The 11629-nt window shown below is 49.7% G+C and overlaps 1 protein-coding gene across 5 annotated transcripts in view; it reads right to left on the minus strand.

Annotated features, from left to right (window-relative positions):
• Positions 1-3708: 3708 nt before the first annotated feature.
• Positions 3709-11629, minus strand: part of UBAP2 (ubiquitin associated protein 2) — a 112129-nt gene continuing 104208 nt past the window's right edge. For all 5 annotated transcript variants that reach the window (XM_048932372.1, XM_048932371.1, XM_048932370.1 and 2 more), the window contains 7 exons: positions 11549-11627; positions 9884-10098; positions 8937-9036; positions 8746-8853; positions 7254-7321; positions 5900-6091; positions 3709-4899 (listed from right to left, as the gene is read on the minus strand). In XM_048932372.1, the coding sequence (XP_048788329.1) occupies positions 4804-4899; positions 5900-6091; positions 7254-7321; positions 8746-8853; positions 8937-9036; positions 9884-10098; positions 11549-11627 (858 nt within the window). In that variant the 3' untranslated portion in view covers positions 3709-4803. The remainder of the gene's footprint in view (positions 4900-5899; positions 6092-7253; positions 7322-8745; positions 8854-8936; positions 9037-9883; positions 10099-11548; positions 11628-11629) is intronic.

The raw sequence follows: 11629 nt of genomic DNA on the forward strand, positions 1-11629 counted from the left end.
GGTACAGTATTCCTTTTCAGCCTGCTCACGATAAGAAAGAAGTGGCTTGTGGTATGAACCCTAAAATAAACACTTAACACTTCACGTCTGTACAACTGAGCCCTGGATTGCTATTTACTTCTTGTTTCCAGATTGAGTTAGGGTTAAAAAGAAAATCCAGTTTAGCTATGCTGCTTCCAGAAACCTGCAGCCGGTGCTTATCCCCAGACTGTCTTTGGTGAGGGGAGAGGCTGATGGCCACCTGTCCCTGTGCTTGCTTGCAGCCCTGCTTCCTGCAGCCTGAATCCCGTGCTGGCCTTTTCCCGCTTGCTTGTGTAGAGCAATGCTGTGCTGCTGTGGGCTCTGGGGGCAGGCAGAAGGGAAGGCTCCTGCATGTCCCCACGAGCTGTCGGCCCAGCTTGCAGCCCTCTTGGGCAGGGGATCCTACACACTGTCTTCTGCTGCACCCTCCTGTTCGGTCCCTCCACATTGTGACCCCTTTGCCATGTGCTTTTGTTTGGCTGTGGTGTATTGGCCTGACTTGACTTCTAGGGTGGTGTTCAGCTTCCCTCCTGCCTTCACCAGGGCTGGTGAGACCCTCCGCTCCACTCCAGCAGGGCAGACTGCTGAGATCACCAGGCTCATGCACGTGGTTGTGCCCTTTGTCTGCTGTGGGGCTCTCGATGGTACGGCACCATCTGCAGCACGGTAGTGGGAGCAAGCCTGGTCCTGGGTCTGCATGCATCCCTGGAGCAGGCTGAGGAGCTGCAGGGTGGAATGTCTGCAGCGACGTGCATAGGGGCAGCAAAGCTGTTTGCAGAGTGCTGCAGCTGGGGAGGGCTGGAGGTTGGTGGCACCTCACCCCTGCAGTCGGCAGCGTGGCTCCGCTGCCCCAGCTCTGTGTGCCTGCATCCCACCTGCAGCTTCTGCGGGGCTCGGGGCCGCGCTGCTGACCTGGTTGGAAATGGGGTACTGCATCTTTCAGGAGCTCCCGTGTACTTTTGACCGTCTTCACTGTATACTCTCCAGTGACTTGTATTTTCAAGCTTGGTGTTGTAAGATGCATTATCATGATTCTTCCGTTGCCCTTTTTTAAAGACAAAAAAAGAAAAAAAAAAAAGACAAAAAAAGAAAAAAGGAAAAAAAAAAACAACCAACCAAAACCGACCTATTTTGAGAGCTCCTGCGTTAACCAGAGTAATTTCTCTTCCCACTGTCCCCTGCAGTGTCATTGCTTGTTGACTTGCTGGTTTCCTTTTTTAGAGATACAAACTGAGTATGAGGTTTTTTTTGAAACTATTTAAGAGATTGAGGAGAAATGTTTACCTGAGCTGTATTCTGGTTTTTCTTAACCCCTCTCCCTGTCTCAGCCCAAGTTAGCGTTTACATTTGCAACCACAGCCCTTTCAGATGCAGTTTTCACCCATTCTGAAACCAGCGGGGTACACTTAGGGTTCTTAGTAGTTTTCTTAGCTGAAGTCCCAGATGTTTTCCTTTTTTTTTTCTTCAATATAATTTACCAGAGAGAATTAACTGATGCATTTTTGTGTTGTCTTCCCCTTCAGTAGTTATATTTTGTCTTTTCTGCACATCTGTCTACTAATAAAAAATGTGAAATGAAAATACCCCTGTACGGTCACATCGCTGTTACTTGAGCTTTTCTGTTTGCATGGGTTTACTTAAAGCTTTGAGCCACCACCACCGCGCTCTGCGTTGGGCGTCTCTATGCAGTGCATACAGCACAGGTAAGGGGTGCAAGAACACCGGGCCTGCTGTGCAGTGTGAGCAGCAGAACAGTGTCCCAAAACCAAAGCGAAGGGAGAGAGCAAGAGGAAGAGTGAGCCTGGGCTCAGAGGGCTGCAGTGGGAAGCAGCAGTGGTGCAGGGCTGCTGCTGGCACTGCACACTGCAGCAGCACAGGACAGGGCTGGAGTGCTAGGCTGCAGCCATGCAGAGGCCCTGGGCTCTTGCAACAGGGCAGAGTTGGAGCTGAATTCCCAGAGGTGCTGGTGGAGGGGCTGTGCCCAACCCATCCAGCAGGAGGTGGGACAGTAAATGCGGCACGAGTCTGGGCACTTGTGGTGCTGGGAGAGCTTTTTTTCCCCATCACTGGTGGCCAAGTGCAAGCAGCGGAAAGCTGCGATGTAAGCAGGTTGCTGCCAAAGTGATACCTCCTGCTTATTTCCATGGAGACGGCAACGGATGCAGAGCGCACGGTAACACTGTTCGATAGAGCAAGTTCTAAGCTGCAAAACACAACACACAACTTCTCAGCAATACTCATCACCGTGAGCTCTGCATTTTTGCCAGAGATGAACAAGGGCCAGCAAGCTGTGCTGTAAAAATCTGCACCAGCAGAGGTGACCGTTTGTCACTGCTGAATGCACCACCCACTGCCTCGCTGTGCACACAGCCGCGTTTGGTCTCCATAAACATTCAGCAAACATCATTGAATGTCAGCGGGTGGTAGTGTTTTCTCTTTTAATCTAGACAGGCTGAGCGGTGCGCCCAGGGGAACCTCCTGAGGCTCAACACATCCGGGTCGTGGCAACCCCCGCTGCCAGTACGAGCCGGGGGACGTAGGGACAGAGCACGGCCCTGCCGGAAAGGACCTGGGGGTGCCGGTGGATGGCAGCCGGGCGTGAGCCAGCAGTGTGCCCTGCGGCCCAGGCAGCCGGCCGGATCCTGGGCTGCATCCGAAGCAGCGCGGCCAGCGGGGCGAGGGAGGGGATCCTGCCCCTCTGCTCTGCGCTGTGACACCGCACCTGGAGCGCTGCGTCCACAGCTGGAGTGCTCAGCACAGCAGAGACGGGGGCCTGCTGGAGAGCGTCCAGAGGAGGGCCGCACGAATGGTCAGGATGGAGCAGCTCCCTGTGAGGACGGGCTGAGAGCTGGGGCTGTGCAGCCTGGGGAAGAGGAGGCTGAGCGAGACCTGAGGGCGGCCTGCCTGTGTCTAATGGGGGCTGTAAGAGAGGTGGGGACAGGATCTTCTGCAGTGTCTGCTGTGACAGGACAAGGAGAAATGGTTTCACACTAAAAGAGGGGAGATTTGGGCTGGATATAAGGAAGGTTTTTACACTCAGTGGTGAGGCACTGGAACAGGTTGCCCACGCAAATGGTGGATGCCTGTTCCTGGAGACACTCAAGGTCAGCTGGTAGGGCTCTGAGCTGTGGGTGTCTCTGCTCATTGCAGGGGAGTTGGACCATAAAATCTTAATCTCCCACCTCAAACAATTCTATGATATTTTTCTGCACAGAGGAATAACAAAATAAAAGGTGTTACTTTCAGAGAAGCTGCAGTAAGCAAGGCAACATAGTGACACGGCTGCAAGACCTCAGGGCTGAGCACACCTAAGGCCAGTGCCGGTGCAGCCTCCCTCTATATTTCATCCATCTGAGCAACCACAGCTACCACAGCAGGAAGTGCATAGAGCTCCATGCCTGCTGCTTGGCCAGATAGAGCTGCACAGTGCCTGCTGCCAGGAGCAGTGCCAAGCTCCCTCCGCCTGCAGCACCTCTGCGCCATGGGCACAAGGCCACATTCCCTCCTCCCCCTTCCCAGTGCCGGCACCCAAATGGGGCACAGTGAGGACACAGTGGGCTGCTGTCAGGATGCTGTACCACAGCCCTGCTGCACCAACACAGCCTTCGTTCAGCATCCACCGTGTCCCTCCCTGCTAAGCTTTACCAGGAGGGCTGAGAAAATGCACACAGACAGCAGTGATATGATCATAACTTTAATAGGTGGAAGAAAGACTAAGAAAAAATGAGAACTCCTAAACCATCCACTGCACTGTGCAGGACCACAGCACCAGGAGGTGCCATCCAGGTCTTTGTTTAGAAGAAGTGGGGAAGGACAGTGAAGGTCCATCCAGCAGCTCTGGTGCTCCTGGGCAGGGGGCTCAGGGCAAAAAGAGGAAGGAGACACAGTTCAGACTTATATTTAAGAAACTGCTACATAGTTTCTGCCTCACATGATGCAAAGGACATTGCAGGACACACTGAGCCATCCAAAGTCTCTTGCTCAAGGGAAAAAAAAAAGAAAAAAAAAAAAAAGCCAAAACAAAGGAACAAAAAAAGATATTAAGAAAAAAAAAAAAAAAGTCTTCTTTATTATTTATTTTATTTATTTAGAAACTGAAAAAGAAGGTGAGGGCAGAGCTCCTGGCTCAGCGGCACTTTGCTCGCTGTGGTCACTGCAGGAGGGAGGAGGGAGACAAAAGAAAGGGGAGGGCCCACAAAACATCATCATTTCTTTTTTTGTTGTTGTTGTTTGTTTTAAAGTAACAGCTATACGGGGGCATGGGAGCAAATATCCAACCAACAGGACATGCCTTGATTCTGTTTGAAGGAGCCGGGACTCCTTACCTGCCCAAATTTAGAACTGCATTAAACAAATGGGCTCTCATCAGCTCCACTAAGAATGGTGCAGTTTTATAATGGACAGAGATAAAAAGCCCACAGAGCTTAAAAAACAAGGAAGGATGCCCTGGTGCAGATGGAAAATGGATAATTAGTTTTCCTACAAAGAATAGAACAGGCTGCAAGATGCAGAAAACCACATTTAGGCTCTATTACATTTACAAATACATACATAAATATATTACATACAACAGCAACTCAAAGAGGAAGCGGGCCAGTCACACAGAGGATGATGGCTGCAGTTCTCCCCGCACAGACATTTGGCTGAGCAGTTACTTCTCCTAATAATTCCAGGAATGGGCTTCGGCTTTTCTTTTTTTTTTTTTTTTTTTTTTTTTTTTTTTTTGCTTTTCTTTCTTTCATTTTTCTCCTTTCATTCTCTCCCCCCTCCCCGGTTTCGGATTTAGTTTGTCCAGTATGGAGAAGTGCCGTAGGCGGTTTTGGTAGCCTGAGACTTTTGCTGCATGGTGCTGGGCTGGTTGCGCTGGCTGGATCCTCCCTAGAAGCAGAAAGGAAGTGACACTGAGGCCATGGAGTGCACCCAGAGAGGGGAAACAGAGCTCTGAGGGGTCTGGAGCACAGGCCTCATGGCAAGTGGCTGAGGGAACTGGGATTGCTCCATCTAGAGAAGTGTCAGGGGAGACCTTATCTCTCTCTTCAACTCCCCGAAAGGAAACCGTGGTGAGGTGGGTGTCGGCCTCTTCTCCCATGTACCAGTGATAGGATGAGGGGGGGATGGCCTCAGCTTGCACCAGGGAAGTTCAGGTTGGATATTAGGAAACGTTTATTTTCTGACAGTGTGGTAATGCATTGGAGTGGAGGGTGGTGGTGTCACCGTCCCTGGAGTGCTCAAGATACATGAAGATATGGCGCTGAGGGCTGATGGGGACGGGCTGGGGTTGGACTAGATGATCTCCGTGGTCCTTTCCAACCTCAGTGATTCTGTGACATCAGCATCAGCCATTTGACCCTAGCACCCACAGGCTGCACCTCTGTGCTGTACCTGGCCAGGCACGGGCCCACCAGAACAGCAGGGCTGCATAGGGTCCAGGAGCACTCTCAAGGCTAACGCGCCAGCCATGGATTCAGAGAGGCCACTCATTTCCTCTTTGAAGCAGAATGCCTTTTTTTTTTTTTTTTTTTTCCCCCAGGGAAAATTTATAGTGAGGAAACATTCTGGCTGATGAAACCAAACCAGAAACTGGAACTCTGATGTAATCTGCAAGCAGATGCTTTGCTTTCTCCCTCACTTGCAGTGCAAATGCTCACTCCCACAGAACAGCAGCAGCTCACCCCTCTGCACCCACATCATAACGGCCTCTTCTGAGCAGGACTCACCCCATAGCCCTCACCAGTCCGCTTAACAGCACCAAGCCTGCAGTCTTGCTGGGGCACCTTCCCAATGGGAAGAGCAAAAACCAGCTAAGTCAGGATAAAGCAAAGATCCCACACCAAGAGGTGGGTGAGCACAATGCATACTTTGCGAGGGGCTGGCTCACCTGTCCATCCTGCTGAAGGTGGTGATGCAGCATCTGGGAGTGAGGCTGCTGATGCGCAGGCAAGATATGGAGAAAAGGGGCTGGAGCATAACCCGGGGCAGCACCAGGGTTCAGGGGCCCAGTAGATCCGAGAGCAGAGGGCAGGCTGAAAGGAGGCGGTGTGCCGGCGTGGAATCCCTGCTTGTCAAACGTCTGCACCAACAGGCAAGATGGATATTATCAGAAAGCAGCAGCAGCACACACAGACCAGACAAGAACAAGAGAACACAGATCCCTGTGCCTTTCCTACACCCCATGAGCAGGTTAGGCCAAATGCCCACAAGCACTTCAGTAGTTGAGTTTCAACCTCTGTTCTCACTCCTATTTCTGCTCTAATGCCTGTAACTTAAAAAAAATATACTTCATTGATTATTGTGTTGCTTTCCCTGACCTCTTTTCATTTAGTGGGACATAGGATTGCAACAGCTGCCTGAAATCAGCTCTTCACAACCTGAGAGGGTCCAGATCACTCAGGGCAGCCTATCAAAAGTACAAGAAATTGCAACATTTTCCTTCCTCAGGCCAAAATTCTGCCCCTGATGCTAAGCACATGCCATGGGGCTGGAGTCTGACTTGCAGTGGTGAGGCCATGGCACCGCTGCCCAGAGCAGCTTTAGATGCCCCATCCCTGGCAGTGCTCAAGGCCAGGTTGGATGGGGCCCTGGGCAGCCTGAGATGGTGGGGGTAACCAGCCCATGGCAGGGGCTGGGTGCTTTTTGAGGTTCCTTCCAAACTAAGCCATTCTGTGATTCTATGATCACAGGTGGACATAGAACATAGTGGTGGACTATGAACATAGGTGAACATAAGTGGACTATGAGCACATGGTGGACCCCACTATCTTGGCAGGAAAACAGCTGACTGCCCCCATTGCATACCACAGCTCCTCCAGGCACCTTCTGTATGCACAGCAAGAGCCCCACAGGTGAGCAGAGTAGTGCTGGTACCCATGCAAGAGGCCCTGAGGCACAGGGGTAGGCACTGCTGATTGATCTCTGGAGAAAAGCAAACATGCTCTTCACTCACCTGTTCTGGGGGCTATTCTTGACTAAAACCAGTGGTGCTACCATGTTCTAGCTGCACAAGGGAACAGAGTGTGAGGTTGCATGGGATGGGACAGGACAGGGAGCTTTGTGTGTCAGAAGATGATGCCGCAGATGGGAGATACTCCTCTCCAGCAGCAAGCACAGCCAGCCCAAGGAAAGCCAAAGCCCGCTGCCACCAATCAGCCAGGGACATGCTCCTGGGTGCCAGCATCCTGCTGAGCCACCAGACTGGTTTAAGGCCCCTGGGAGAATGGTCCAGCATTCCTCACCTGAGTCTTGTTATAGACTGAGCCACTGATATCAGGCACACCTGTGTTACTTGAGGTCACAGAAACACCTGGAAAACAAAAAGCCACTGACAGTGAGAAAGCTAAGCAGCAACCAGCCTGAATCCTGTGTGTTTGCTGTGCTGTTGGTGCTGAGGCACCCAAACCTGCAGCCTTTGCCCCACGCACCTTCTGCTCTGCACTCTGAAACCCACAGGAGTGAGAGGAGGGGCACAGCCTCTGCTCCTGCTGTAAAGCAGGAAACCAGCCCACTGGGGGATAGGTCATCCTCTACTACAGCTGGGATTCAAATTCACTCTAGCTGTGCTGAACACTCATTTAGCTCACAAAACACCAGTTCTCCCCTAGGATTAGGGATGCATTTGGCTCTATCACAGCATTCAGAAGCTTTCCAGTAATGCACTCAGCAGTGAGCCTCTGCATCTGCTACAGGCTTGTGCTCCTGTCCTCACATATCAAACTGAAAAGTGAGGTCTATAACTCTCTTCTGCCCCTTCAAAATTAATATAAGTGACTCAGGCTGCCTTCCACACAGATTAGCTGGTGCCACAGAAGCAGAAACACTCTGTCACCAGCAAGTTGACTCAAATTGTCACTCATTTGTGGGCTTACAAAGACAGAATCTGACGGCTTCACTTGAATCAGTATAAAACCAGTAGTTTCTCCAGCCAATGAACCAGAGGCCCTGACCCAGTGGGTTGGAGCTGCCTTATGCGGCACCATTCCTAGGAGACAGCTCATTTGCAGGCCACTGAGTAGAGCATCACTGGCTTTTAGTTGAAGGCCTGCATACCAACCAGCTGGTGTTTCAGATGCACACAAATGCTTGGTATTTGCTTAAGCCCAAGGATGAACTCGTTAGTGCCAAGCAGTCTGGTATAAATTTCTCAGGTCTAACCAGCATGTGCAGAACAAAGCTGCATACATTCCTTAGTCTTGGCAGTTACAGAGGAAACATTTCCAGGCACGAAACAATGCTATGAGTTACAGAGCATACGGACAGCAGCTGAAACAACAGCCCGGAGATGTGTGAGCTGCCCTGCTCACTGAACACACAGCTAACTCACGTGCCTACCAACAAACCCAAAATCCAAGTCAGCATTTGGCAGGTGACCATTTCAGCAGCAGCACCAGCTGCCTCGTCTTCAGTGACACAGCACTGCTGTGAGACTGCTTATTCTTCACCAAAGACAACTTTGGCAGGGAAAGCAGCTCACCAATTCTCCCATGTGTAACTGAGGACAAAGCTGCACATCAGACACACAGATCCTTACCCAAAGTTCAGGCATTAGGTTTAGGAGGAATTCTTGGGCCATTAGGAGAAAAAAGCATTATGTATACGGGAGATGGAGAAACAGCTTGGATCTTGACCCTCTTTAAAGCTGGCCGCTATGTTGACTGCACAGCACTGGCAATACTGGGAGTTTGCCCTGCTAAATCCCACTCAAGAGTAACCTCAAGTCTCGTGTGTTACCTTTCCCAGGTCCAGTGCCAGCAGATTTGTTTTGTGCTTGAGATGACCCACTGTAGCCTCCTTTGCTGTAATCTCCAGCTGCCGTTCCCTGCGTTAAGTCATCATAGCCTGCCAGTGTGTACAAGACAACGTGTTACAGTGTGCAAGCAGCTCTGCAGATGCTCCAGTGAAAAGCACAGTGATGAGCATACCTGCTCCATAGCCATGCTGCCCATAGCCACTTGCTTGCTGGAAAGGAGTCGAGGCGGTGTTCAGGTTGACTCCGTGCTGCTTTGCTGATGCCGGAGGTACCTGAACAAAAGAGGAAAGGAACAAAAGGCGCTGTTAGCCGGGCGCTAACAGCAAACCCCCTCTGCCACCTAGTGGGGAAGGCACCTCCAGCTCATACGGGAAAGGTAATTTGGAACCGGGAACACCACGATCACATGGGAGGTTGTGCTCACACTGCCAGCAGTAGATTGCTGGAGCAGATCCCTGCAAGCCACAAGCTGCTTGCCATACTGCCCCTGGTCCTGCATCATATGGCTTTTCTTCCTATTGCAACGCAATCACATCTCAGAACAGGCTGCACATTCCTTTCATACATGTAATAAAACTAACCACAGACAACAAATGCTTATCCAGAAACCAAAAAGGAGCAATCAAAATGCTCTCCAGAATCAAACAACACACCAACCAGCTCCCACCTGAGGCTGTTTCATGAAACACAGTCCTACAATGTCCTCAGGTAGACTCACCTACCATTCTGCCCAGAGCACAAGATCCTCCCAAATAACTTCCTCCCTCCTGATACTACCAGTGCTGCTCCACAGCTTCCTGGGGTGTCACTTCCTCTGAAAGATGTCCTAGGCATTCTCAGCATGCTTGACTCAGCTTTTGGTCTCTGTTTCTCTACAGATTGAGAATTTTCAGGAACACTAAAAATCCATAAGCTGCAGCTGCCTACTACCTACTGTAACCTGTGCCCATGATTTCAGGCCTTTCAAATTTCCTCTTCTCTTGGAGAAGGGACAGCAATTATTTTCTCAAGCTTGAACAAATCTTCTGGAGATCCCTTGCAGGATGGAGAAGGTTTTGCTCTGAGAGTAAAAGCAGAGAGGCACAAAGGGAGAGTTACAGCCACGGCTGTGACACTTACAAACATGGTCGGCCCATATTGGAACGCACTGGGTACACCTGGAACCCCAGCGTAGTAAGGCAGCCCAGTGTAGCTGTAGCCTGGTGGCAGGGTCGGGTTGAGGAAGGGCTGCTGAGTGGTGTGATGAGTCTGCGTCTGGTTCTGCTGCGGCTGGGCTAGGGTTGTTGCAGGAGCAGGAGAGGCAGAATCCCCACGGCCAAATTTTGTTACATCACCTGCAAAAGAAAGAACCGATCAGAGGAATGATCAGAGCTTTTGCACGAGGAACTTTGGTGTACAAGTAAACAACTGAAAAAGAAAAAAAAATACACATCCTATACTTGAAAGGCTGGGGTTTCCATGGGAAGAGCTCTCCTGTCTCTATTCCTGACAGTGCAGGTATGACACCCATTTGTGGCACAGAACTCTGTGTTGTGACTAATTCACCAGTAAAATGTAGACACTAATACCTACCTATTTCACACACACTGAGTAGATTCATCACCATCAGACTGTTGCAACAAAATATGCTAAAAGCAGAAATATGGTAGAAAGCCAAAGTGCAAATGGTTGTTGGGTTAAAGTGTGACTCTCCTAGAGGTTAAACTGATTAGCCAAGCTTCGTGTGCTCAGAGCAAGTTAGGATTTACATGCAGTGATGGGCATATTTTTGTCAACATCTGTTTATTTGTGAAGCATGACTAGTTAGATATCTGGTTCCTCACACCACCAAAGTTCTGGAGACAGTAGCTGAAGGCCAGGAAAACAAGGCTTGCATCGTGGACCACCTTATTGAAGAAGTAGGAAGGGAAATTTGGTTATTAACCCAAAATCAACCTCCCAAGAGAAGTGATTATGATGCAGAAAATTTCAAAAAAATATTTCTATTTTCCAACAGCACTCAGAACAGCCTGTTTATGTGTTTGGTTTTGTAACACATCTCCCTCACATCTGTCTCCTCCTGACCAGTATTCCCTTTCACTGGCTGCCAAGAAGCAGGACAAGATTGAATGCCCACATCATAGAAATTATAATTCAGATGGCTACAGCTCTAAGCTGTAATCAGATGGCAGCAGAAGAAAACCACTTGCTAAACGTGCTGCAATGTAATCTCTGCACACTGATAAATGAAGAACAAAAAAAAAAAAGTGAGGAAGGGATTCTCAGACCACTTTTGAGAATGAAGCCCATTAGACTAGGAAGAGGGCAGGGGAACAACTGCAATAGACAGCTCCTGGTGGGATTACTGAAATTATAAAGTAGCAATAACTGGGAATAGGGAGCTGCTGGGAGGGTTCTGAAAGGGTCTATTCCCCTGCCAAAAGAGGAAAACAAGACAGCAGAATTTCAAGAAAACACATTAAACTATCAGGAATTTTCCAAGCACTTGTATGTGCACGGGAAGGGCACTAGATGACATTGCCATTTACATTTTTAACAATTTTGCACTTGCCCCCAAATACTATCCAACTTTCTCCCAGAAGAGGCCCTGTATGAATTACCAATCAGATCTATGCAGAAAAATCCACATCAAAATTGTGAGAAGCTTGCTTTTATTTGCCTACTTTGCTTGGGTGAGTGTAATTGCCTACAGAAGGGAAGAACAATTGCTCTTTCAGCAACAGCTGGATGACCTGAATTCAGAAACTAGCACATCGCACTTATCTGTCTTTTAACAGCACTCACCTGAGTATGGGTTGTTAGCAAGGCTCCCATCTCTGCCTGTCAAGGTTGCAGGAGCAGGGAATGTAATTCCATAGTAATCCT

Source organism: Lagopus muta, chromosome Z (assembly GCF_023343835.1).
Source record: "Lagopus muta isolate bLagMut1 chromosome Z, bLagMut1 primary, whole genome shotgun sequence".
In the NCBI taxonomy this organism is placed as follows: domain Eukaryota; kingdom Metazoa; phylum Chordata; class Aves; order Galliformes; family Phasianidae; genus Lagopus; species Lagopus muta.